Source organism: Hemicordylus capensis, chromosome 14 (assembly GCF_027244095.1).
Source record: "Hemicordylus capensis ecotype Gifberg chromosome 14, rHemCap1.1.pri, whole genome shotgun sequence".
In the NCBI taxonomy this organism is placed as follows: Eukaryota; Metazoa; Chordata; class Lepidosauria; order Squamata; family Cordylidae; genus Hemicordylus; species Hemicordylus capensis.
Genome location: NC_069670.1, coordinates 16,482,294 through 16,508,218, shown reverse-complemented (window position 1 = coordinate 16,508,218; position 25,925 = coordinate 16,482,294). Strand labels below are relative to the sequence as shown.

At 53.8% G+C, this 25,925-nt stretch overlaps 1 protein-coding gene across 2 annotated transcripts; it reads left to right on the top strand.

Moving 5' to 3' along the window:
- Positions 1-5,608: 5,608 nt before the first annotated feature.
- Positions 5,609-25,685, top strand: GAL3ST3 (galactose-3-O-sulfotransferase 3). Of its 2 annotated transcripts, none has more exons than XM_053278612.1 (3): positions 5,609-6,103; positions 21,852-22,102; positions 23,094-25,685. In XM_053278612.1, the coding sequence occupies exons 2-3, from the start codon at positions 21,975-21,977 to the stop codon at positions 24,247-24,249; spliced, it is 1,284 nt and encodes a 427-aa protein (XP_053134587.1). In that variant the 5' UTR covers positions 5,609-6,103; positions 21,852-21,974; the 3' UTR covers positions 24,250-25,685. The 2 variants fall into 2 exon arrangements, with proteins under 2 accessions (XP_053134587.1, XP_053134588.1); XM_053278613.1 differs by lacking the exon at positions 5,609-6,103 and adding an exon at positions 6,454-6,888.
- Positions 25,686-25,925: the final 240 nt, after the last annotated feature.

Sequence of the window (25,925 nt, the reverse complement as noted above, 5' to 3'; positions counted from 1 at the left end):
TGCCCTCTCGGGAGCTGGACACAATTGCTGCTTTGTGGCGTCGACGTCTGCCCTTGCTCTTGGGGGGAGGGCAGGGGATGCCTTGGAGAAAGGGGGGGGGGTCCAAGGGGCACAAAGAAGATCTCTCATGCTCCAGCAGGCCTGCCATTGTCCCCGAGCCCTGGCCCGTAAGGGGTGCCCGGCCCCTGGAACAAAAGGATGGCTGAAGGAGAGGGGCGGAAGGGAGAGGCATTTTCTGCTCCAGTTCTCCAAACAGCAGCAAGTGTGGGTGGAATCTCGATTCTCACCTGAAAAGGCCTCCTCGGGGAAAGGGTGTGGACAGCGGACCCACACATGGAGGCTTGGCTCACTCGCCAGCCATGATGTGTGGTCACCACCAATCTCGTCCCTCCCTCGGATCTGTTTCTGACCCACAGGGAGAGGAGAGCAGCCCAGCCCAGCCCTCTCATAGGAACATAGGCAGCTGCTGTCTACTGAGTCGGACCCTTGGTCCATCTCGCTCAGGATTGTCGACACAGACTGGCAGCAGCTGCTCCAAGGTTGCAGGCTGGAGTCTCTCTCTCTCTCTCAGCCCTCTCTTGGAGGTGCTGCCAGGGAGGGAACCTGGAACCTTTTGCATGCAAGCATGAAGGTGCTCTTCCCAGAGCGGCCCCATCCCCTAAGGGGTAAACCTTACAGCACTCACATGTAGTCTCCCATTCAAATGTAAACCAGGGCAGACCCTGCTTAGCAAAGGGGACAGTTCCTGCTCTCTCCCCCCAGGACCAGCCCTCCTGATAGGTTTGCCCTGAGAGATGGAGATGGTAAGAAACAGTGGGAGCTTTTTCCTCCTGCTCAAAAGGGATTCCTGCTGTTCCTTACCGCCCCAAAAATGGCTGTGGAAATAACTGGGACGAGGAGATCTGTGTGGTGCGACACCTCCTGCTCACCAGAGGGCTGGGGGTCTCAATCAATCAAATTACGGTCCTAGACCAGCATGAGGTATAAGGGGTAATTACATATGGTAAAGGTACGTCGGGATAAGAGAAATTAAAGTACATTAAAAATGCCTTTGGTGGGAAGGTGGTTGAGAGAGAAAACAGATTCCAGTGGTGGTCCTTTCCTTGAGGGAAGAACCATCCTACCCTGGGCAACAGAATCCCTAGAGAACTTGAAAAAAGTAGTGTGGAAAGAGCAGAGGAGGAAAAACGAGAAAGGACGTGAGGACGACAACGGAGAGCAAAGCAGATCTTCAAGCACAGGCCAATCAAGAAAAATGGTTATTCTTGCCATCCAACAGCTCCACGACGTTTCCCCCCTTGCCTGATGCCACAAGACTGCCTGTAAGGGGAGTTCGGCTAGAGGACCTCTTAAGGTCTCTTCCAACTCTAACATTCTATGATTCTGGGAAAGCAAAGTGGAAACTTTGGGGTTGGCACCCAAAGAGCCTTTTCAGGCTGACAGAAATGCCTGGGTATCCTCTCCACTCCCAAAGGAGAATCAACGCCTTACGATAAATAAATATTTGAAAACGCACCTGTCTCATCAGGCTTTCCATTTATAACGTTTTAAAGTTTTATTGACAGTTATTTTAATTTGCTTGATGTGATTTAAGGTTTGAATGGTTGTTGGGTTTTAACGTTTTCCCAGGCTTTTAATGGAAATAGAAATTTTAATGCATTTTTATTCATTGAGATTTTTTACCTGTTTTATGAATTTTAACTTTTTATATTGTCTTTATATTATGTTTTATTTTCTTGAATTGCACAGTACATCAGGCGGTATAGAAATTCAATCAATCATAAACTGTAAACCATCCAGAGAATTCGACACGGGGCAGTATATAAATACAATCAAACAATCTATCAATCAAGCTCTCTTACTTTTGGTTACGAACTTGGCAGAAGATCATGCCGGATGTGTCAGGACTGTATAGGAAGACACTTCTAGGCATGGGAAACCTTATTAACAGGTGCCGATCAGGTTTCATAGCAGGACTTTCTGCGGCATTCTATGGGGAGATTCAAATGAATATAAATAATTTTGAGATGAGAAGGGGTGGGGGGAAGCCACAGCAGGAAATGGAGGGGAATTGAATCTGTGATTAGAACAGCAGCTGCAGCCTGCGATATGAGAAAAGTGAGGGAGGAACAGCTGGTTGGCTGCTGGTGGGAACCATTCATCTTGGTGCAAACTTCAAGGGATGGACCCAAGAGAGCCAGAGAGTCTGAAAGACTCCTTGCAATAAAACCTGAATAGTATTGTATCCAAAAGTGGCAACCCCAGCCCAGGTGGTCTGGAACGAGACGCAGTACTCCCAGTGAGGTCTCACCGATGCAGAACGGAGCAGAACTATCACTGCTTGGGATCGAGACGTTATGCCTTTTGTCAATGCAGCCCAGTACAGTGTTTGCCTTTTTAGCAGCTGCGTCATTCTGCTGGCTCACATGCAACTGGTCCATCTATTCTTCACAGTTAATTGTGCAGATACGTTAATTGGGTGATGAAGGGCTAACTCCCCCTACCCCTGTTCTGAACTCACTGCAAATCAACTTAAGAGGGAGATCATAAGATAGGGAAGAACATATTCTCTCTCTCTCTCCCCTCCCTCCCTCCCTCCCTACTTTCTCCTCACTTTGTACGAGGGATCCCGGAGATATCTTCTTGAATTGCACAACACATGCTTGGGTTATTCATTCATTCATTCGATTTTGATACCACCCTTCCAAAAATGGCTCAGGGTGCTTTACATGAAAACAAAAGAATTAAAATCATATTAATAATTAAAAACAGAGACTCTAAAACACCATAAAGCAATTAACAGCGAAAACATTCAGAACAGTTTTAAAAAACTCTGGAAATCCAGGTTACAGCAAGTTTAAAACACTTGCAACAAATTAAAAACCCTGGAAGGCCAGGCCAAACAGATAGTGGGTAAGTATAGCAGCAGTGGGAAACGATACAATCACAGGAGCGCCGATTCGAGCCGAAGGAGACGGCTCGTATGGAGTTCCACCATTATTCCACGGATTTGTTTTAATGGTTTGTATTCTACATTGTGTTTTGTTTCATTGTGCTACATCTCCTATTACTTTTATTTTATTTTTATTTCACTTGAGATTACTTTTATTGTTTACTGTTGTAAACCTTGTCCTGGAGGGGTGGGACAGAAATATTTTAAACCAACCAATAAATATCAACTCTGAACACTCCCGGCAGTGTGGATGTGCCATGTGGGGGTGTCCCAAAGGTTTCTTCGGGGGGGGCGGCTGGACTACAACTCCCATCATCCCCAGCCATAGGCCACTGCAGCTGGGGATGATGGGGCCTGTAGTCTGGGAATCGCAGTTACAGAGAACCCTATCTGGGAGCATGTCCTCCTTTGAACATATCTGAAAAGGCCTTTTTGTTACTCCTGGAATCCCTCGTCAGTTTCAACTCAATCTGAACTTTCGCTTTCCCTGGGCTCCTTGTCTATGTTAATTACTGGTGACTCACTCTAAGGTTTTGTGCAGCCACCTTATTATCATCTTTAAACCTCTCCCGTCTTTTCTTTCTCATTGGGACAGTTTGTGACTGTAGCCACCCAAGCTTGAGGAAGTCCAGCCCATCCCAGAATGATGTTCTGTAACTTTATCTAACCACAGAAGCCTCCCTAGCTTTTCTCTAAGCTATTAAAATCGGCTTTCCTGGAATCCAAGGTGTATACATGCACCTTTAGTTTTCTGTAGGATTGAGAATTTACATGGTGGCTTTTCTCCACAGTTCCCACTAGGAATATAGGGAGCTGCCAAACAGAGTCAGACCCCTGCCCATCTAGCTCAGTAGTGTCAGCACTGACTGGCAGCGGCTTCTCCAGGGTTTTAGGCAAGGGTCTCTCAGTCCCAGCCCTACCTGGGACTTTTAAACATGGCAGGCTTTACTGGGAGGCTTTACTGCAGCCTCAAAGTTGTCCCCCCAGACAGACACAAATAGTGGATTTTTTTTAGCCCCGGATATAAATCGGGCAACACTAGAACGCACAGTGAAAAACCCAAATTGTGTGTGAAGTGGTGCGGTGCTCTAGGAGCACTCGCAGAGGTGAGGGGAGACCGAGGTGGAGGAGGTGGCAGCAATAACTCCTTTCCGCCCAAATGACAGTTTGAGCCATTTTTGGCCTATTTCGAGGCTCTCTGTGCACGCGCCCGACCTCCCCGGAAATTTGCCACCTCTCTGAATTTGCCACTATAGACATGTGACTATCTTGCCTATGCGTTAATCCGCCCCTGATGGCATCAGCTCACCAAGGTTTCAGGCAGGGGTCTTTCCCTGCCTTCTCTGGAGTCGGAGATACTCCCGGGGAGTGAATCTGAGCAATGGTGGCCTAAACCATGGAGTATAAAATCTGCATTGCTGAATTCTGCAATTGTTTTTTTCACCAAGAAACTCCTGGCTGTCCTTAATGTCCTCGCAAAATGCGAATTTTCTAGAGGCCTTTTCTGAATTTCTGAGGTTATCGATCACATTTTGATCCCAACTTTCCCCCAAAGACCTCAAGTGAGCATAGCTATGTCTCTCCTTATTTTATCAGCATGCAGAAGGGTCAGGTTGAATAGATCGAGTGAGCTGCCTGGAAATCTGAACCCACATATTAGAAATTCACCAGTCTGGTTGGTATGGGAGAAGAATAGAAGGGCAGAGATGGGTTAATTTCTTGGCGTAGAAGTCCAGGGATCATCAAGAAGGGGGTTGAAAATAAAAAATGCGAATATTATAGCACCCTTATACAAATCGATGGTGTGGTCACATTTGGAGTACTGCATGCAATTCTGGTCACCGTATCTCAAGAAGGCCATTGTAGAACTGGGAAAGGTGCAGAAGAGGGCAACCCAGATGATCAGGGGCCTAGAGCACCTTCCTTATGAGGCAAGGCTACAACACCTGGGGCTATTTAGTTTAGAAAAAAGACGACTGCGGGGAGACATGAAAGAGGTCTATAAGATCATGTATGGGGTGGAAAGAGTGGACATAAATTTTTCACCCTCTCTCACAACATTAGAACCAGGGGCCATGAAACTGAAGGCTGGGAAATGTAGGACTGACAAAAGGAGGTATTTTTTTCACAGAGTGCATAATTAATCTGTGGAATTCTCTGCCACAGGATGTGGTGATGTCCACTAGCGTGGGTGGCTTTAAAAGGGTCTTAGATGAATTCATGGAGGAGAGATGTATCAAGGGCTACTAGTCTGGTGGCTATAGGCCACCTCTCTGAATGCCCCTCTGAATACCGGTTACAGGGGAGCCACAGCAGGAGAGTGGGCATGCCCTCACCTTTTGCCTGTGAGCTCCCCAGAGGCATCGGGTGGGCTACTGTGTGGAACAGGAGGCTGGCCTGGATGGGTCTTCTTGGTCCTGATCCAACAGGGCGGTTCTAACCAGAAAACCTGACTGATCAAGCCGGGGCAAGAGAACGCCCTGGCTGGCTTAGCCCTGACTCACGGCGAAGGAGGCGCCGCCGCCTGCAAGCCTGGCCAGAGAAAGCCGCATGAACCCGATCCGTGGCCGCTTTTGCACACGCGTGCTGCAGCCACATTCCGACGGGCGAGGTTTGCACGTGCCGTCCCTCGACTCACGTGTTCGAGCAAGCCGCGGCGTGCAGAGAGAGAGCGAGAAGGCATTAAGGGAACACGTGGCTGCTGGGGTCGGGTAGCTGTCGAAACGGGCACAGCCCCTGCGCTCCCGGGATTTGGTGTACTGCCGCCTCCGCCTCCTCCCACCCGCAGTTGCGGGCGGGGGAAGGGAGGGAGGGAAGGGGGGGGGCTGGATCTTCTGGATCCCCCTCCCCGCTCCCCCTCCCCCCTCGCAAGCATCATGGCGCTGCGCTTGGCCGCAGCCGGCTGTTAGGCTGCGCGCAACGCTGCGCCCCGCTCCCGCCTGGCTCCCTGGCCCGCAATCGGGTCTCACTCGCCGCAGCCGCCGCCACCGCCGCCGGCCTTGGCCGCCTCTCCGGGCCGGGCGATGCGGCGCTGTTCGACCCAGCCGGGCTCCGCCAGGCCCCCCCGCGCCATTCCCAAAGGCTGACTCGGGCGGGCCGGAGCGCATCGCTAGCAGGAGCCGCCGCCGAGCCCAGCCGCCGTGGGGACAGGTGCGTGCCGCCCCCCACCCACCCCTCCCCGCCAGCCATCGCTCACCCGGGGAGGGTCTGGCTCCCCCCCGCCCGCCGCCCGCCGCCCGCCCTCGGATCGCCCCTTCCCATTCCTCCTCCTCTTGCAGAGCCGGCTTTCTCCCCGGCCGTGAATGCAGCTGCCTGCCCGGGGCAAGATTCCTCCTCCTCCTCCCCTCCCCTCCCCCAAGTCTTCCGTTTTGCTCCTTGGCTGGGCGCTTTTCGGGGAGTGGGGGCGCTGCGAGAGCCCGAGATGGCGTGCGAGCCTTCAGTCGGGTTGGGGGGGGGTCTAGGGGCGTGGGGATGGGGGCGCAAGGGAAACCCGGGCAGGCAGCCCAAAGGTGGGAACATATTGTTCTCTGGAGGTGGAGAGAGACTGGAAGGAGGGCGGCTTTTTGGGAGGTGGGGGGGGGGCGAAGAGGACCTGCCCCCCCCACCGGAATAACTGGCCAAATAGACAGTGACCCGTGGGGTTTATAAATGGGGGGGGGGGCGCTTTTCGCATCTGTGCGGTTGCTTCCGCCGTGGGCTCCGATCCTCCGCCGGCTCCCTTGCGTTGTAGAACAAGCAGGCTGACTCCCGAGTCGACACGGTTAGGATCGGGCTGCGGATTCCATGCCAAGGAGAGCTGCGTGTGTTGTGTGTGAAATCTGTGGTTGCCGGCCCTCGATGGGGAGATGGATTCGAAGCGGGATCCCTGGATAGAGGCTGGGATTGAGGGATGAGGAGGAGGTGGGGAGGGAAGAGACGCCCCGCCGGGAGTCAAGGTGAGTCGGTGGATTTGCGGGGGGGGGGCGGCGTTGGGGGGGGGGGGGCAGAGGGAGAGGCCGGCAGGGCCCGATCCACCGGGAACAGCTGCTGCGTGGCGCCTAGTTGCAGAGAGAGCAGAGCAGGGATGGGGGGGGGGTGAGGAGGAGATTCTCCAGGTGGTGATGAGAGCCATCTCTGGCCTCTCAGGTTAGAAAGAAACCAAGAAGAACCAGACCAGCCGCTCCTGGGAGGGCAGGGGGTGCGCGTCCTCATGCAGAAGCCTCCCCACTGCCTGCCCCTCTGGGTCTGTCCAGCGGATTCTCCCTCCTGGTTCTCAGCACCGTTTGCCTTATCTTCGCCCTCCTATCCAGGAGACGGTGCTTATTTTTAAAAATTTACCATCATGAGGATGATTGTGGCCATGGGCTTGAAGGTGCCCAAAGGATGACACGGATGACTCCACATGGTGAGGAAAATGCACTCTGCACGCCCTCAGAGGCGCTCTTCCAGCTGCTGAGGAAAGCGGCTGGAATGGTGGGAGGTGGGTGGGGGCAGGGTGTTGGGCACACTCATGGGACATAAGGGCGGGATTGCCGCCTTTCTCCATGAACTCCGCTGCCAGCTAAGATCCTGGGAGGAGGTTTGTGTTTCTCTCACTGGCTGGTGACTCAGTGGAGAGCCTCTTCTGCTCTTGTGCCCTGGGGCTGTAACATACTCCCTGTCACAGTTAGGGCTGGCTTCCTCTCATAGGATAGGAACATAGGAAGCTGCCTTCTACGGAGTCAGACCCTTGGTCCATCTAGCTCAGGACTGTCTTCACAGACTGGCAGCGGCTTCTCCAAGGTTGCAGGCAGGAGTCTCTCTCAGCCCGATCTTGGAGATGCTGCCAGGGAGGGGACTTGGAACCTTCTGCTCTTCCCAGAGCGGCTCCATCCCTTAATGGGGGATATCTTACATTGCTCACACTTCTAGTCCCCCATTCAAATGCAAACCAGGGCAGACCCTGCTTAGCAAAGGGGACGAGTCAGGCTTGCTACCACCAGCTCTCCTCTCAGATGGCCTTCTGCACCTGTTCAGTCAGGCTTTTTGTTGACTTGTTCAAAATCCGATTTTAATATATATGTGATTTAATAGTTGTGGGTTGATACAACTCTTACTAGACAATATACAACTGTATCTTTCCAGCATCTTTTGACACAATATGTATGTTTCAAGCTACTATTGTTTAGACACAATATGTATGTTTCAAGCTACGATCGACACAATAGGTTTGCATGCAAGATTCCATATGTTTACATATACAAAGGTAAACTGCCTTGAGATCTACTTATAGGCAGTGTGTAAATGTGCTCGCCAAACAAATATTAGATAACATAGGAAGCTGCCATATACTGAGTCAGACCATTGGTCTATCTAGCTCAGTATTGTCTTCACAGACTGGCAGCGGCTTCTCCAAGGTGGCAGGCAGGAGTCTCTCTCAGACCTCTCTTGGAGATGCTGCCAGGGAGGGAACTTGGAACCTAGATGATCTTCCCAGAGAGGCTCCATCCCTTAAGGGGAATATCTTCCAGTGCTCACACATCTAGTCTCCCATTCAAATGCAACCAGGGCAGACCCTGCTTAGCTAAGGGGGCAAGTCCTGCTTGCTACCCCAAGACCAGCTCTCCTCTTCTTCATAAGAAGCTGCCTTTTACCGTCTGCACTGACTGGCAGCAGCTTTCCACGGTTTCAGGCAGGGGTCTTCCCCAGCCCTACTTGGAGATGCTGCCAGGGATCGAACTCGGGACCTTCTGCATGCCAAGCAGATGCTCTGCTCTGGAGTTACCCCTGAGTGACATCTCTGGCTTCAAGTGGCTGGTGTTTAGGACCACCACAGAAGCTGCAGTCCAAGCCCACCCATGCACCTCCCACAATACACCTGTGGCGTTGCAAGGCATTGTGGGGGCACGCCTGGTGGGGCAGAAATAGGATTTTTGGTCTGGACAGCTTGAGGGAGAAAACCCTAAATATTGTGGCAAAGAAACCCATGTGCACCAGTTCCCATCACCCCCTGCAGCGAGGGATGATGGGGGTTGTAGTAAATATTGTGGCATCGAAACCCATGTGCACCGACTACAGTTCTCATCGTTCCCTGCAGCTAGGGATGATGGGGGTTGTAGTCCAGCAATAGCTGGAATGCCTCCGGAGCATATGAAGGTGTCTTATACTAAGTCAGACTATTTGTCCGTCCAGTCTCGCCTACTCTGACTGGCAGCGTCTTGTCAAACTTTCAGGCAGGGGTCTGTCCCTGCCCTACCTGAAGACGCTGTCAGGGATTCGATCTGCCACTGAGCTATGGCCCCATCCTCAAAGGTGTCGCACGTGGGGTCTCCCATCCAGGCACTGACCACACCAGGACCTGCTTAGCTTCAGCAAAGTGGCTGTGTCGTGTGTCCTTACCCTCCCATGCTTACACTCCCAGATTGGCTCCCGCCCCCTATTTCCTGCTCATGACTCCTTGATATATGTGTATTAAGCGATTTTGCCCCCATTAGATTCTTCTTTGGGATGTATCGTTCAGTGGGCTTGTTTCCTGAGTGCTGGGAATCCTATGAACACCCCCAGCACCGGAGATTTCTCCTCAAGCTTAAGGACTAGAAACTTGCCTTTAAGCAAAGAAACCAGCCAGCCAACGGAGACTCTCAGGTAGCAAATCGTACAGGTGGAAGGAATGAGCTTGGAATTGTGAATTGCCCTGTTCGGAGTATTTTGCCTTCCGCTGCGGATAGAACAAGAAGGGGATTAACGCCCAGATGGATTTAATAACAGCCACAACAATACATGCTGTTTGTTGGGCTCCCCATAACAAATTGTTCTCTGCGCGGCTCACAACACAACTTCAAGAAAAACATCCCATAAATTGCGACACAAGGGGAAACTTTAGGCTATTCTCCCCGAGGGATTTTTAGCTTGGGGAAGAGGGTGCCTTCAGAGGTGGTGAGCCCCCAAATACCGGTTGCTGAAATGAGAGATCGGCTGCGTTCAATGCCCTGTTTGCAGACGTGTTGTTGGCCCTTGTGGGAAACGAATGCTGGACCTTAGAAACCTAAAGGAAGAGGTTCTCGAGCGTGGGTCTCCAGATGGTGGTGGACTACAATGCCTATCACCCCCTCTGCCACTGTGGCAGGGGGTGATGGGAGTTGTAGTCCATCTGGAGAGACACCTACCCGCCCCAAGCTCTCTGCCTTCAGGAAAGGCTGGGCTGCCCTTTGGAATGACTCGATCCAAACGTAGATTGTACAGGTGAGTGGCTGTGTGACCGTCTTTGGGGGACGGGAAAGGAGAAAAGAGAACAGGAAAGAAACCAGACAGATCTGGTTGGTATATAGGTAGGAATCTTCAAGGGAGATCCTGTGTTGCAGTTAAAATCCTCATACACTTCCTCGGCCCTCTTCCTCCTCTGCGTTTGGACTGTATATAATCCCGCCAGCAAAGGGGACTCCATTTGGGTCAGCTGAACCTCGCTGCCAAAGACGGATTAATATTTCCGGCAGCCAGATTAATATTTCTAGCGGTTGGATTATTATTTTAAATGGCTCAGGGAGTGCTTTGTGGCTGCGTGCAGGACGGCCTGTCGCTGCTCAGGTTGCATCCTTGGCTCTGCTCGCTGGAGCTGCTGTCAGGGAGGAGAGCTGGTCTTGCGGCCGCGAGCGTGGATTCTCCCCTTTGCTAAGCAGGGCCCATCCTGGTTTGCGTTTGGATGGGAGACCACGTGTGTGAGCACTGTAAGACATTCCTCTGAAGGGATGGAGCTGCTCTGGGAAGAGCAGAAGGTTCCAAGTTCCCTCCCTGGCAGCATCTCCAAGCTCAGACTGAGAGAGATTCCCGCCTGCAACCTTGGAGAAGCCGCTGCCAGTCTGGGTAGACAATCTTGAGCTCCTTGCATTCCAGCTCTGTGATGTGTGTGGGGCGTAACTGGAGTCGAGCCTCAGCAACTGAGCTTCTCTTTTCAGGGCTAGAATGTCTGGATGCAATCGCATTGCCTGCTCGCTCTCGTTCCAGCCCACTTTAGGCATACAGGGAGGGCTTCTGGATCGAGGAGTAGGGGGCCCGGCAGTGTCCTGCCACTGAACCACGGAGGCCTCAGCATGAGACAGGCCCCGTGAGCAGACTGGGGCACTGGCCGCTCCTGCCGATGAGTTGAAAATGAGTTGAACCATGGAGGCCTCAGCATGAGACAGGCCATGTGAGCGAACTGGGGCACTGGCTGCTCCTGCAGATGAGTTGAAAAATGGGGTCTGGATTTCAGCCCCCCCCCCCAGCTGATTTCTGAGTTGGCCAATTGCCATCCAGTTGAGAGCTCATGCCAGGGGCAACCTGCTCAGCTTGAAGAGGTGGGGTGCTGGCATGGCTTCTGACATGCCCAGACTTTTGCTCGTGAGGGGGACAGCACGACTGGGTGTCTGCAGCTGTTGGCCAATGTATGTGTCAGGTTTCTCCCCGGCATCTGTGTGAGCCTGCAGTTCTGTGTATTAAATATGCAGGGAACGTCTCCAACTTATGGGTTCATGGGGGTGAGTTCTTAGGAACAGAAGAAGCTGCCATATACTGAGTCTGACCCTTGGTCCATCTCGCTCAGGATTGTCTTCACAGACTGGCAGCATCTTCTCCAAGGCTGCAGGCAGGAACCTTTCTCGGCTTTATCTTGGAGAAGCCCGAGAGGCCTGTGTGAGTGGACTGTGTGAGTGGACTTGGAGGAAACGGGTCCTCTTCTGCAGAAGGGGCCTGTGTGAGTGGAGGAGCCTGTGTGATCTCGGCAGAGATGAAACATCCTCGGGCGCAGATGGGTCGGTAACCGGAGACAGGTAAACCCCCTCCTGTCAGCGTGTCGGGATGATCCCTTGCGGTGGTACGCAGTGGCAGAATCCGGAATCTCCTCCACACCGAAGGGACCTGCCATCCTAGGAATCTGCTGCTGCCTTCTTCCTGACGGGTCTAACTTGACCTCTTCAGCAGGGCTTAACTGGCCCGTAATCCAGTTAACAGCACTGCTGTTGGGTCTTTCCTGTTCTTCGTTGGGAAGGTGCTCCGTTCTGCTGTTACCCCTCCTCTGCACCCACCTTTTCCCCCCTACGTGTTTTGATTTCTGCTTCAGAGAACACCGATGCCTCCAGGAATGTCCTAGCAGCTTGGAGGTGCTGTCCTCTTTGGACGGAACAGGCTGCTTTTTGCCTGATCGGTACTCCAGGATTCAGGAGGGATTGCATCACTCGTTTTGCGGCTTTCTTTCTTTGGCTCTCCTTTCCCTGCACAGTGTCTGCCAGGCCCCTGCAAGTTAAGATACGGAGGAGATCTGGTGCCCTTCAAGAAAGGCAGTTCTTGGCAGAGACGGGTTACGTGGCTGAGATAAAAATAACCCCCTTGGCAGCGGGCTTCGGAGTGGGGTGGGGGTAGGTGGCAGCCTCCGTGCCGGACTTCTTTGTGCCCTGTGCCTGCAGCTGATCTCAAAAGACTTCTTAAGGAGACTGTCGCTAGATCTGTGCATTCAATAATACCCCCCCACCAAAAAAATAAATTAAGATGCCAGAGTTATAGCTTGTTTTGGAGTCATAGGAGACTGCTGTCGACTGAGTCAGACTGTCGGTTCATCTAGATCACTGTTGTCTACTCTGACTGGCAGCAGCTCCAGAAATTAAGAACATAACAGCCCTGCTGGATCAGGCCCAAGGCCTATCTAATCCAGCATCCTGTTTCACAGAACGACAACATCCATCCGACCCATGTGGTTTCGAATCTATGCTGCTGCGTTTCCCACAGATCATTTCAATTCCCTTTGGGAAAAGTGGAGATCTGGGATGCAGAATCGGCTGCAGATGCTAAATTTTCCACCCCCACCGCCCCCATTCTCTCCACTCCTTGGGAATAAGGATGTACTAATCTGTTTTTAGAGTACCCTTGCCACTTGAGCCATTTCTCACAGGGTGGGAGGGAAGTATGTCAGACTCGGAAAACAACCATTCTTCTTGTTCCTAGCACAGATCAAATGCTGTCTCCAAATACACAGCAGAAACAGGTGGCAGGCTACATCCCCACAATGGCTGGGGATGATGGGAGCTGTAGTCCAACATCATCTGGGCAGCCAAGTTTGAGAACCCCTGGGTTAGGTTATAGGATGCACAGATTAATTTCTCTCCCATTGGTTGCAATTAATGGAAGGTGAAGAAGGATGTATGGATTCATGCAGAATAAAAAGGTGGCAGCCTCACCAGCCTCACCATGAGTGAGGCTGGGGTCTCGGGCTCCTGGTTTCAGTACCCAAGTGGGGGTTAGGGGGCTACAACAGGAGACAGAGAATCGGAATACCTGGATTCCTTGGAAGCCATGGAAGGGGGATGCAGTTCAGAAATGGACGCAGTATCCCTAGTGAGAGGCGCAGATCAGATCTCACTTGAGATCCTATGTCCACTTCTGGGTCCTGAATTTTAAGAAGAACACTGATAAGCTGGAAGGGGTTCAGAGGAGGGGCAGCCAAGGTGAGGAGGGGTCTGTACCCCAAGCCCTATGAAGAACAATTGAGGAGGAGGAGGAGGTGGTTTAGCCTTGAGAAGAGAAGGCGAAGGGGAGATAGGATTGCCGTCTTCAAATATCTGAAGGGCTGTCACATAAAAGGAGGAATGGACTTGTTCTCTGTTGCTTCTGAGAGCCGCCTAGAACTAGTGGGCTGAAATTAAGGGAGTAGATTTTGGCTAGACATTAGGAGGCATTTCCTAACTGTTAGACCATGAAACAGCCTGCCTCATGGAATGTGGAGGAGCAGCAGCAGCAAAGAGGAAAGAAAGGGAACTCGCAGTAGGGAGGTCTTGAAACAGAGGCTGGATGGCCACCTATTAGGAATGCTGGAACAGTTTCTTGTCCCGAGCAAGGGTGGATTGGACTCGAAAACCTCCAGGGACCCTTCTGGCTCTGAAATTCTACAGTTGGCTTCTGGCAAGTGACCACAGGGATGTGAACCTGCGGGGGGTGGTGTCCTCTGGCAGCTGCAGGAGCAAAATGTTTTCTGGCAAGTTAGAGCAGGGATGGGGAGGGGGATGCATTTCGGAAAAACACCTTGTTTAAAGAAAGGAGGGGGATATGGAGTTATGGGACTCCTCCGTTCTTCTCCCCCCTCCCCGAGGCCTCTGAGAGGCCTCTGTGAGTCGCTCTCTCTCTCTCTCCAACCGGGTCACCTGCTGAATTCTATACTGTAACCCGAGTCTCGGTAACCCAGCCCGGCTTTCCTAGCTGCCTCCGATGGGCCACGGGCAATTGATACCTCCTGGGACCAGGCAGGTATTCAGCCGGTCTCATTGTTTGCCGCCGGACAGCGGGTCAAGGCACTGCCTTTCCGGCCGGAGAGCTGAGGGCTGGAGCAGGGATGGCGATCTCGTGGTTGACCCACGCTGAAAGGGTGAACCTCCAAAGTGCCGTGGACTCCTCGGCCTTCACAACAACCCTGCCTGGCAGTTCGGAGGAACATAGGAAGCCGTTTTGTACCGTGTCGGACCCTTGGTCCGTCTAGCTCAGTATTGTCTGCCCTGGCTGGCAGCGGCTTTTCAAAGGTTCAGGCAGGGGGGGATTTTCCAGCCCAGGTTTGGAGATTGAACCAAAGACCCTCTTCATAGTAACATAGGAAGCAGCCTATGGTATGTCAGATCGTTGATTCATCTCGCTCAGGCACGTCTGCTCTGACTGGCAGCAGCGGATAAGGGTCTTTCCCAGCCCTACCTGGAGATGCTGCCAGGGATTGAACCTGGGACCCTTCTGCATGCAAAGCAGATGCTCTTCCACTGAGCTGTGGCCCCATCCCCAAAGGGGGCATACTTGGGTCTCCCATCCAGACACTAACCACACCAAGACCTGCTTAGCTTCAAGAAGGTGGCCGTATCTTGTGCCCTTAGACCAGGCCTGCTCAACTTTGGCCGCCTACCCACTCCAGCTGTTTTTGGACTACGACTCCCATCATCCCCAGCCACAGTGGCCAAGAGCCAGGGACTATGGGAGCTGTAGGCCAACATCTGCAGGAGGGTCGAAGTGGAGCAGCCCTGCCTTAGACCAGGGTTTCTTAACCTTGGGCCCCCAGATGTTGATGGACTCCCACCGTCCCCAGCCATGCCCATTGTGGCTGGGGTTATGAGATGGGAGTTGTAGTCCATCAACATCTGGGGGCCCAAGGTTAAGAAACCCTGCCGTAGACCATGCTCTTGTGCCCTTAGGCTATGGGACCCTGTTTACAAGTTGCCGACTGGAGGGTGCGTCACTTGCACAGGTCTACTAGGGGAATCCATGCCAGGGGCTGGATTTGAACCCAGGCCTTACAGGCCCAAGTCCCCAAGCTAAGAAGAGCTAAGAACAGATCAGTGCAGTGTGGTCCAATGCATGTTTACTCGAGAGTTAGCCCAGCTGAGGCCAGTGGGCTTACTCCCAGGTACGGGCGCATCCGCTCGCCATTGGCGTTCTGTTTCAAGAAGGGCGACGGCAGCGCCTCTTCGACCTGATTCAGCGCTCCAAAATGTTGGCTTGGCCATTCTGGCCTGTAGTCCGAACGCGTCAATGACCAGCTAGCTTCCCCCTCCGTGGTGCCTTTCCGAGGCCTGCCTTTGAATAAATACCTAGGTCCCAAAGGGAGAATGAATCAGCAAAACCGGATTTCTTGCTTATTGGAGTTAGAGCTGGGAGGGGCAGGGAGGGAAGATTTTTTCTTGGGGAGGAGAACATTTAGCAACTTGAATCGTCTCCCGGGACAGGGGCCACAATACTGCAGTGCCTGATGCTTCCTTTCCCCCTCCTCCTACCAAAAAGGACACCTTAGGGGGGCAGGGAGGAGGGAGGGTTGCTAGCAACCACCTCTTTTTCTCCCCTGCCTCCTGCCAACTTTTCCAGGAGTCTGAGAAGTGCCGGATCCTCCCCATAGGGACATAGGAAGCTGCCTCCTACTGAGTCCAGCCCTTGGTCCACCTCGCTCAGTGCTGTCTACCCAGACTGGCAGCAGCTTATTCAAGGCCGCAGGCAGGAGTCTCTCTCAGCCCTATCTGAGGATGCCAGGGAGGACGCTTGGTACCTTCCCCATCCCCTGAGCAGCCCCATCCCCTTAGTGCTCAAGCACGACGTCTCCCATTCACATGCAAACCAGGGTGGACCCTGCTTAGCAAAGGGGACTATTCGTGCTTACTGCCACAAGACCCGCTCTCCCCAACCACTGGGGAACATCAAACCACCCAGAGATGCAAGTTTTGGGCAGTATAGAAATATTTCAAAGAAATGAGTCAACTTTGCCATCCTGCTGCCACCCCAATAATCCACCGCCTGAGGCTGCCGCCTCCCCTGGCCTCATGAAAGGGCCACCCAAGTTCATCTTTTTCCTTGCACTGAACTCCCCCCCACCCTTTGCCCTCTGGGTCCCTGGCTGTGTGTGGATTTATCGAGGGACAAGGAGCTGATCAGCTTCCACCGCCCCGAGGTCTGTGCCCATTGATCGGACGGGGTTTGGCCCAGATTCTCTTTCCGGCACGCACAGTCTGGCTGGAACGAGAACAGGCAACCGCCTGGCCATCAACTCCCAGCTCTAAAAAGGGGGAGTAGGGCCCAGTGGTTAGGGCGTGTGTGTGTGTGCGTGTGGGGGGGGGGTGTTGAATGTCTCATGCTCAGGCTGCATTTTCAGCTTTGCCAAAAATGTTGTGAATGTGGGAATCAAGGCGTGCTCCCCGCGGCTCCTGTGATGGGTCCGGAGCGGAAGGGATGTCAATGCCGTTTGCCCAGCGTTTTGATCGGCTCTTCGTGCCAGGAGGTATCGATGGGTGTAGGGAGAGGCATGGGTCACGGAAAATGCGGCTGTCCTTATTTGCCATGTCATGGTTCCAGGTTCAGTTCAAGGTGATGGCTTTGGTAGCTGTCGGGAATGGCTGAGCCGAGGCTCTCCAGCCGCGTGGTGTAGTGGTTAGAGAGTTGGACTAGGACGGGGTGGCGGGGGGAGACCCGAGTTCAAATCCCCGAGTTCAAATCCCTGTTCAGCCATGAAATTCACTAGGTGACTCTGGGCCCTTATCTTTCAGCCTAACCTACCTTACAGGGTTGTTGTGAGGAGAAACATAACCATGTACACCACTCTGGGTTCCTTGCAGGAAGAGCGGGATATAGATGTAAAAAATAAACAAAAAACCCCAAGGCTCATCTAAATCAAGGAATATAAATGTCAAGGAATATCAACTTACATATAAATGTAAATATATATATGTATATGTGTGTGTGTGTGTATATAAATTCATCACCCCCTGCTGCCAATTGTTGTGGCAGGGGATGATAGGAGTTGTAGTGCCGCAGCTTTTGACTGGCCACCCCCTGATCTGTGCATTCCCACACAAACCTCCGCCTTGGGATCTCCTCTTCTACATCTTCCCTGCGGCCCAACACAAACTCTGAGATCAAGGCCTCCTAACTGTGGGTGGCTGCCGGTGAGGAGGAAGGCCCTCTGCTCATGTTCTGGGGCACCCTTTTCTTGTTGCCAGTCCCAGCAGTGAGGTCTGGCTCAAGTGCCACACTGGGAGCCAATTCGGGGGGGAAATTAACGTGGGCGTCTTGAAATTTAAATAATTTAATTTAAATTTAAATTTTAACACCTGGGTCTGTTGACTTTGGGGGGGAAAGAAAGAAATGTTTGGTGCTAGATGTGGGGAGTCCCCAAGGTGGGAATCACAAAGCCCTTCAGCTATGTGAAAGGGAAACAGCTGCAGAGTATGCACAGGTAAATCCTGTGCATCCAGGCGAATCGGTCTAATCCGCGAGTCCATCCAGGCGAGTCGGTCCAACGGATTTCTCTCGGCTCCTGTATCCTCACACAATGGCTGCTTCTGTCTGCAGCCATGGAGACATTTGGGGCAGGTGCGTTCACCTGCACAATGCCTCTGCCTGAGTGTACGATGCCCCGGGCCTCGCATCCAGGGCTTGCTTTCTCAAACGTGCCTGCCTGGAAGGCCTCTGTGTCGTCTTAGACGTGTGCAGTTATTCGCTCCGGGGCACTCCGCACATGCTCAAGGTACTCCAGAAGCGTCTTACGCCAAAGTGCTGCCTCTAAGAAATCCCACTTAGGAGAAATACTTTAAAAGCCTCTATGTATTTTTTGCATTTTAAAATTCTCTGCCTTTCTGTTGCAGAGTTGTGGGTGAGGCATGAAAGTTGATACCGATATAGACGTTGCTATAGAAAGTCGATACAGACGGAAGTTGATTCAGATGATATATGGCTTGCATATATTGTTAGCAGACGCCACTGCAAAAAGTTCGGTTTCAGGTCAGGTTGCTGTGGCGTGACCGTGGGAATTTTTGAACCGTATCCTGGTAGTTTTCAATTTGAAAAATGAGAGGTGCAAAGAAGCTTAGCATACCACTTGTCGTGTGTGTGTGTGTGTGTGTCTGTGTGTGTGTGTCTGTGTCTGTGTGTCCATTTGTGGTTACTAAGCACCGAAGCAGCGATTTTTGGGTGTTAAATTTGTCTACCACCTTTCAGTTAAAAAATAAAACCCCCACGAGTTTAACTGTAGTGAAAAGCAATTAAAAATAAAGAATCCCTAGAACTCACAAATGCAGCTCCATTTTGCACATGGACTGGCCCAAGCTCCAAGGAGGTCAGTTGGGGCCCCATCCACGGGGCAACGATTCTCCCAACTAAAGGCACTCCTCCCTACTTGGCTGTGAGTGCTTTCCCTTCCAGGATCGGGGCCAGCATCTTCTGGCTGCTGCATTTGGTGATGCCAGTAGAACGCTGGTCTGGTGGCAGCAAGCATGATTTGTCCCCTTAGGGACACAAGAAGCGGCCATATACTGAGTCTGACCCTTGGTCCATCTAGCTCAGTGTTGTCCTTCCCAGACTGGCAGCGGCTTCTCCAAGGTTGCAGGCAGGAGTCTCTCTCAGCCCTATCTTGTCGATGCTGCCACGGAGGGACCGTGGGACCTTATTATTTATTATTATTTATTTAAAATATTTATACCTCCCCACCCCTCCAGTGCAATACCGCTCGGGGCGGCTTACAACAATATGATACGAGACAGATACAAATAATAAAATTATTGTTGTTTTTAAAGTCAGATTAAAAACAATTATTAGGTTCAAATTAAAGCGGAAAATTATAAAAAGCTCAAGGAGCGAAAGAACCTTCTGCAGCCAAGCAGGCAGGTGCTCTTCCTAGAACGGACCCATCCCCTGCGGGGAATATTTTCCAATGCCCTGGCTTGCCTTTGGATGGGAGACTACATGTGAGCATGGTAAGATATTCCCCTTAGGGGATGGGATGTGGCCCCGGAGCCGAGTGGATGAGCACCTGCGTGCAGAAGGTTCCAAGTTCCCTGGCAGATCGGGCTGAAAGAGACTCCTGCCTGTAAGCTTGGAGCAGACGCTGCCAGTCAGTGAAGGCAAAACTGAGCGAGCTGGAGCAAGGGCCGGACTCTGTAGGAAGCAGCTTCCTACGTTTGGCCAGGTGGCAGGGCTAGTCTGGCATAGACCGTCGGCACTCCTGGCACGGCCTTTCCAGGTGAGATAGCGAGCGTCTGGAGGCTGTCCAGGAATGAGCTGGGGCAACGATCCCAGCGCCGGGACACCTAATCTGCTGTCGATCGGAGGGAGGTGAACTTGGTGGCAGTCTCCGGTTTCCTCTCCTTGCCGGCCGGTGGGGGCGAAGTGCTGAGCCGAAGAGCGAGGGGAAGGAGCCGACTCGGGCACGGGGGTGCTGAGCTGAAGAAAGGAGGCGCAGTTGTAGCCAGAAAGGGACCCCGCGTCTGGCTTTTGCACAAGCTCGGCCTGTGAGTGCCAAGGAGGACTATTGGCCCCCCGGCTCCACTTAGAGCCATCCCTTGGGGGACAGCTGTGTCTAGGTAAGTGGGCGGATTGGCTGATGGTGTGACCCCCAGGGACATAGGAAGCTGCCATATGCTGAGTCAGACCCTTGGTCTGTCTAGCTCAGAATTGTCTTCACAGACTGGCAGCGGCTTCTCCAAGGTTGCAGGCAGGACTCTCTCTCAGCCCTCTCTTGGAGATGCTGCCAGGGAGGGAACTGGGAACCTTTTTCTGCTCTTCCCAGAGCGGCTCCATCCCCTAAGGGGAATCTCTTCCAGTGCTCACACTTCTGGTCTCCCATTCAAATGCAACCAGGGCAGACCCTGCTTAGCTAAGGGGACAAGTCCTGCTTGCTACCCCAAGACCAGCTCTCCTCTAGGAAAGCCTGACCTAGAGCAGGATCCTAGCCTGGGCTGGCCTGCCATGTTCTGTGTTTTATTTGTTGGCTTGTTACATGTATATCACGCTCTTCTTCCTAGGAGCCCAGAGCGGTGTTCATGTTGTATGTTTATCCTCACAACAACCCTGTGAGGTAGGTCAGGCTGAGAGACAAGTGGCTGGCCCAGAAGTCACCTAGTGCGTTTTGTGGCCGAATGGGGAACGTGGCCTTGAAGCCCCTGCCCTCCGGTTGCGGTAACCCGGTGACGAGAGAGAAGCACTCTGCACATGCCCAGATACCCTCTCGATGGATTGCTTCCAGTGTGGAGCCTTGCTTGCTGTTTGGGGGGTGAAGAGCCCCAAGCTGAGCGCGCTCAGCCGGGAGGTGTGAGTGTGGGGATGCAGTCAAGAAGCCCAGGGGAGAGTAACGATGCGGATGGAGCTGTAGGTCAGAGGCAGAGCTTTGGATGCAGAAGGCCTTGGGTTCAATCCCTGGCAGCATCTCCAGGTAGGGCCGGGAGAGACCCCTGCCTGAAAGGCTGGAGAGCTGCTGCCAGTCAGAGTTGGCCGTGCTGAGCTGGATGGTCCGAGAGTTGGACTCGGTAGAAGGCAGCTTCCGATGTTATGATGCTTGTTTATATTTATATTTATATTACTTATATTTATAAAACCGCCTTGAGCCATTTTTGGAAGGCCGGTATAGAAATAGAATGAATGAATGAATGAATATTTCTTGATGCAAACTGCTTTGGGAACTTTTGTTGAAAAGCGGTAGCTAAATATTCGTCGTCGTTGTCGTAACAAATGTGTAAGGGAAAGATGTGGTGGTGAGTGGAAGAGACGGGAGCTGTGCAAAAAGAAGAGGTTGTGCTGGGTTGGGTTTGTGCCAGGACTTGGGGTTGGCACTTTTTTCGTGCTCGAGTTCATCCCAGGGAGAGGTGAAATAACGAGCAAGAGTGCCTCTGAGCATGTGCAGAGTGGCTTCCCCTGATCCCTGGCTGATCCCCAGCCGGCCATTAGTCATTTGGCTTGAGGCACAGGGTTTCCAAAGCCGGGAAGCCTAGGTTTCAGACCCCTCCCATCAGAACGGGGTTGATTCTGCGGCGAATAGGTGGGCGAGGCAAAGCGAAGGGGCAGCAGAGGCGGGCACCAGCATGTAGGGGGCGGGCAGTCGTGAACGAGGCGGGAAAGTGAGGGCACGCCGAAGAGTCGGAAGGGCCGCGGGAGAGTTGGCCCCTGGCCCCTTTGGGCCCCTTTGGGCACGGCTCACACGTGTGTGGCTGTGGCTTGGTTGCTCTCGGAATGTCTTGGCTGCCTACGTCAAGTGTCTCTCTGTGTGTCCATGTTGGAGGGAGAGAGAGAGAGTTGACTTGAGCGGGTACAAAAGCCTAGGAAGCTGCCTTTTCTGAGTCAGGCCATGGGTCCGTCTGGCTCAGTATTGCCTGCACGGACGGGCAGCGGCTCCTCCAAGATGACCGACGCCCAGCCCTACCTGGAGATGCTGCCAGGGATTGAACCTGGGACGCTCTCCCGCTTACAGCCCCATCCCCTACGGGGGAATGCCACGCAGCGCATCACGTGTAGTCTCCCATCCAAACGCAAACCAAGGCAGGCCCTGCTTAGCGGAGGAGACGACCCGTGCTCGCTGCCACCAGACCAGCTTTCTTGGTCTTTCCCCAGGCCCTGCGTGTCTGCTTCTTTGACCTGCCGTGGAGGCGTTCACACATGCAAATAGTCCCCCGGATGCTGTGCTTCTCCCCAGGTGCCCCTTGCTGCGGAAGGCTGGCGTCGCTGTTGCAGCTGGAAGCCGCCACCCACTGCCTGCCCTTTGCCCCCATGACGAGGTGGACCCGCACCCGCGCCGTGCCTGGATAAGGTCCCTCGGATGGCCTGTGTGCTGCCCGCGCTGCTCTACAGCTCCAAGATGCTGTCTCGCAAGAAGGCCTTCCTCCTCCTCCTCCTGGCCTTCAGCACTGGCACGTTGCTTCTGCGTCAAAGTGCCCACCTTGGCTGGTAAGGGGAGGGGCCAGAGGAAGGGGTGGGGCTTGAGAAGGGGTGGGGCTTGAGAAGGGGTGGGTCCAGATGAATGCCTGTGGCTTGGAAAGGGGGAGGGGCAGAGAAAGGAGGTGGGGTCAGATATAGGGGAGGGGCCAGATGCATGCCTGTGGCTTGGGAAGGGGGTGGGGCCAGAGGAAGAGGAGGGGCCAGAGGAATGCCTGTGACTTGGGAAAGGGTGGGGCCAGAGGAAGAGGAGGGGCCAGATGAATGCCTGTGATGGGAAGGGGGAGGGGCAGAGAAAGGGGGTGGGGCCAGATATAGGGAATAAAGGGGTGGGTTTGGAAAAGGGGAGGAGCCAAGCAGCAAAGAGGAGGATACAATGAAGGAGGGTGTGATTTAAACACTTGGCTTGCAGGAGAAAGGAAGGTGGGAGCTGCTTGACAGTGCGCCGGTCTCCCTCTCTAGAGCCTTGTCTGCCATAGCAAATCCCTGCCCTGAGCAGCAGATCCGACAAGAAGACCTTCGAGGTCTAAGATGCTGAGATCTAGCACTGTGAATGTCCCAGGGTTCCAAATGGACAACTGTAGAATCCTGTGATCCTGTGCTCTAGCTCTGGATCTCCTGCGTTGAGCAGGAGGTTGGACTAGATGGCCTCTAAGGTCCCTTCCGACAGGGGCTGAGTGAAGTCAGTGAGCAGGACAGGATGGGGCAAAGGGGACAGAAGGGCGGTTCTTAGCAAGAAAGAGAGGAAGGGGCAATGTGTCTAAAGCAGGGTTTCTTAACCTTGGGCCCCCAGATGTTGTTGGACTACAACTCCCATCATCCTCAGCCACAAAGGACACGTCTGGGGATGGTGGGAGTTGTAGTCCAACATCATCTAGGGGCCCAAGGTTAAGAAACCCTGGTCTCAAGGACCTAGGTTAGGAAGAACGAAAGGGGTGGGGCTAGAAAGAGGGCGTGGCTTAGCTCGGCCAACCAAGTCACAGCCCTTGCTGTCTGCTGGCAGGTTCCCCAAGTCGCCCCTCTTCAGCTGCGCCCCGCCGCTGCCCGCCCGCCCCAAGCACACCGCCGTGGCCTTCCTGAAGACCCACAAGACGGCCAGCACCACCGTGCAGAACCTCCTCTTCCGCTTCGCCGAGCGGCACAACCTGACGGTGGCCCTGCCCCACCACGCCTGCGACCACCAGTTCTGCTACCCCCGCAACTTCTCGGCCCGCTTCGTGCACCCCTACACCCTCCCGCCCCGCCTCATCGCCAGCCACCTCCGCTTCAACCGCGACGAGCTCCAGCGCCTGATGCCCAACGACACGGTCTACGTCACCATCCTGCGCGAGCCGGTGGCCATGTTCGAATCGCTCTTCAGCTACTACAACCAGTACTGCCCGGCCTTCAAGCGGGTGCCCAACGGATCCATGGAGGCCTTCCTCGACAACCCGCACCGCTACTACCGCCCCCACGAGAAGTTTGCCATGTACGCCCACAACACCCTGCTCTTCGACCTGGGGGGCGACCCTGACCACAGCCCTGACGACGCCAAGTACCTGCCCGGGTTCATCCGCCAAGTGGAGGGCATCTTCTCCTTGGTCATGCTGGCGGAATACTTTGACGAGTCCCTGGTCCTCCTGCGTCGCCTCCTGGCGTGGGACCTGGAGGACATCCTCTACGTCAAGCTGAACATGCGCAGCCCGGAGTCCAAGCTCAACATCACCTCGGCCCATGTGGCGGCCCAGATCCGCGCCTGGAACGCCCTCGACGCCCGCCTCTACGGCCACTTCAACGCCACCTTCTGGCGCAAGCTGAGCGAGGTGGGGCCGGAGTGCGTGCAGAAAGAGGTGCAGGATCTCCGCCGGGCCTGCGCCCGCCTGGCCCGCCACTGCCTGGGGGGGCGTCCCCAGCTCCGCCCCGCCATGCAGATCAAGAACAAAGAGCTCCGGCCCTGGCAGCCCAGTGCCAAAGTCGACATTGTGGGCTACGACCTCCCGGGCTCCGGGGCGCCCTTGGACGAACAGTGCCTCAAACTCGTGATGCCGGAGGTGCAGTATTCCCGCTACCTGTTGCGGAAGCAGAGCCTGAGGAACCGGAGGAGGGCGGCCCTCCACCGGCCTCTCCCGCCCCGTGGACTGCTGCGACCCCCACGGCACCCTGCTCCAAAGGCGGTCTAAGCACCGTTGTGGCAGCTGGAAGACCTGGAAGACGGCTTCTTCTCTGCACACACACCAGCTTCGGACCGGCCCTTTCCCGCCTCCCTGCGGCTAGCCCGGCAGGGGGCTGAGTTTGCCCCAGCTCTGTGCTGTCCCATGAGCCTTTGCAATGCCTAGTTTGGGGTGGGGGGAAGCGTTTGGTTTCTGGCCCGGATTTTGGGAGGAGGGAGGGAGGAGGCGAGCCTATCTTCTAATTTGCTGGTGACTCTTCCTTGGGATTTTGGACCGTCGGATATTGACCCTGTTTTCCCCTGTAACCACTCAGGACCCCGGCCTTTGGGTGAGCGGGTCTCTCACCCGCCCTGCTGCTGTGTGAAGTGTCTTTGGCTGAGTGGATTCATCGCCAGGTTTTTGAGGCCTAGCTTGGCTATTCCATTTGGGCCCCGTTTCTCCCGTACTTCGGAACGTTCCTGGACTTGCGGTCACCCCTGACCCTCCTTGTGGGAAGAGGAGGGGAGACTGGGGTGGTGATTTCCCTGTATCGCACAGGCACCCCCTTCCTTCTCCTCACCCGAGACATCCAGTTCTTCTACTCCTCCAAATATTTATATATCCCGCTTCGCGACAAAAGTCCTCGAAGCGGTTTGCCTCGAAAAAATAAACAATAAACACCCAAGATGGTTCCCTGTCCTGAAAGGGCTCACCGTCTCCCGTCACCGGGAGAGGAGAGCTGGTCTCGTAGTAGCAAGCATGACTTGTCCCCATAGCTAAGCAGGGTCTGCCCTGGTTGCCTATGAATGGGAGACTTGATGTGTGAGCACTGCAAGATATTCCCCTCAGGGGATGGAGCCGCTCTGGGAAGAGCAGAAGGTTTCAAGTTCCCTCCCTGGCAGCATCTCCAAGATACGGCTGAGAGAGACTCCTGCCTGCAACCTTGGAGAAGCCGCTGCCAGTCGGTGAAGACAATACTGAGCTAGATAGACCAATGGTCTGACTCAGTATATGGCAGTTTCCTATGTTCCTATGTCTAAAAAGAAAAAGAAGGAATAAAGCTAGATACCGGCAACAGCCACTGGAGGGGTGCTGTGCTGGGATTAGGGACAGTTGCTCCCCACCTACTAAATACTAGAGAATCCCCACTTTGAAAGGTGCCTCTTTGCTCAGCCAGCTGGGTCTCTCCTCCCTACCGCCTCCGAATGTGCAGATTATGCCTGCACCACTGCTCCATTTCCCACCCTCTTATCTTCGGCTCCAGAGTAGCAGTCCTTTCCTCCTTGCTGGCTGTTTATTTGGGACCCCTCCCCCGTCCATTCTGCTGGGGACTCGCCCGGGTTCGGCTCCGGTATCTGTTCTCCCACGGCCCTAGAAGCTTGTAACCCGGAAGAGAACAATTTCGGTGTGTTTTCCCGAAGGAGAAGCAGGAGGCCAAATAAAGCCTGAACTGATAGAAAAACTGGCCTGTGTTTGGAGTCTGTTTTGCTTTTTAGCGGTTGGAAGGGTGGGTTTTGTTGGAGGGGTGTGGGGCATTGGGGGCTGTGGCCCCACTGAGCCCGGGATTCCAGGAGGAGACTCAGCCCTTGGGCTGGCCGAGGAGAAGAAGCGCTTTAGCGAGAAGATTTATTTGCTAATCCCCCAGAGATCCTCCAACCAGATTGGCCCAGTTAGGACTTGGGAGTGGAAAGTGAGATCAGAGAGGG

What these genes read in the sequence shown, in the direction of transcription:
- GAL3ST3 (XM_053278612.1), top strand. Translation starts at nt 21,975, where the DNA reads ATGGCCTGTGTGCTGCCCGCGCTGCTCTACAGCTCCAAGATGCTGTCT. An exon ending in CAAAGTGCCCACCTTGGCTG is followed by an intron (nt 22,103 to 23,093) that starts GTAAGGGGAGGG and finishes GTCTGCTGGCAG; the next exon opens with GTTCCCCAAGTCGCCCCTCT.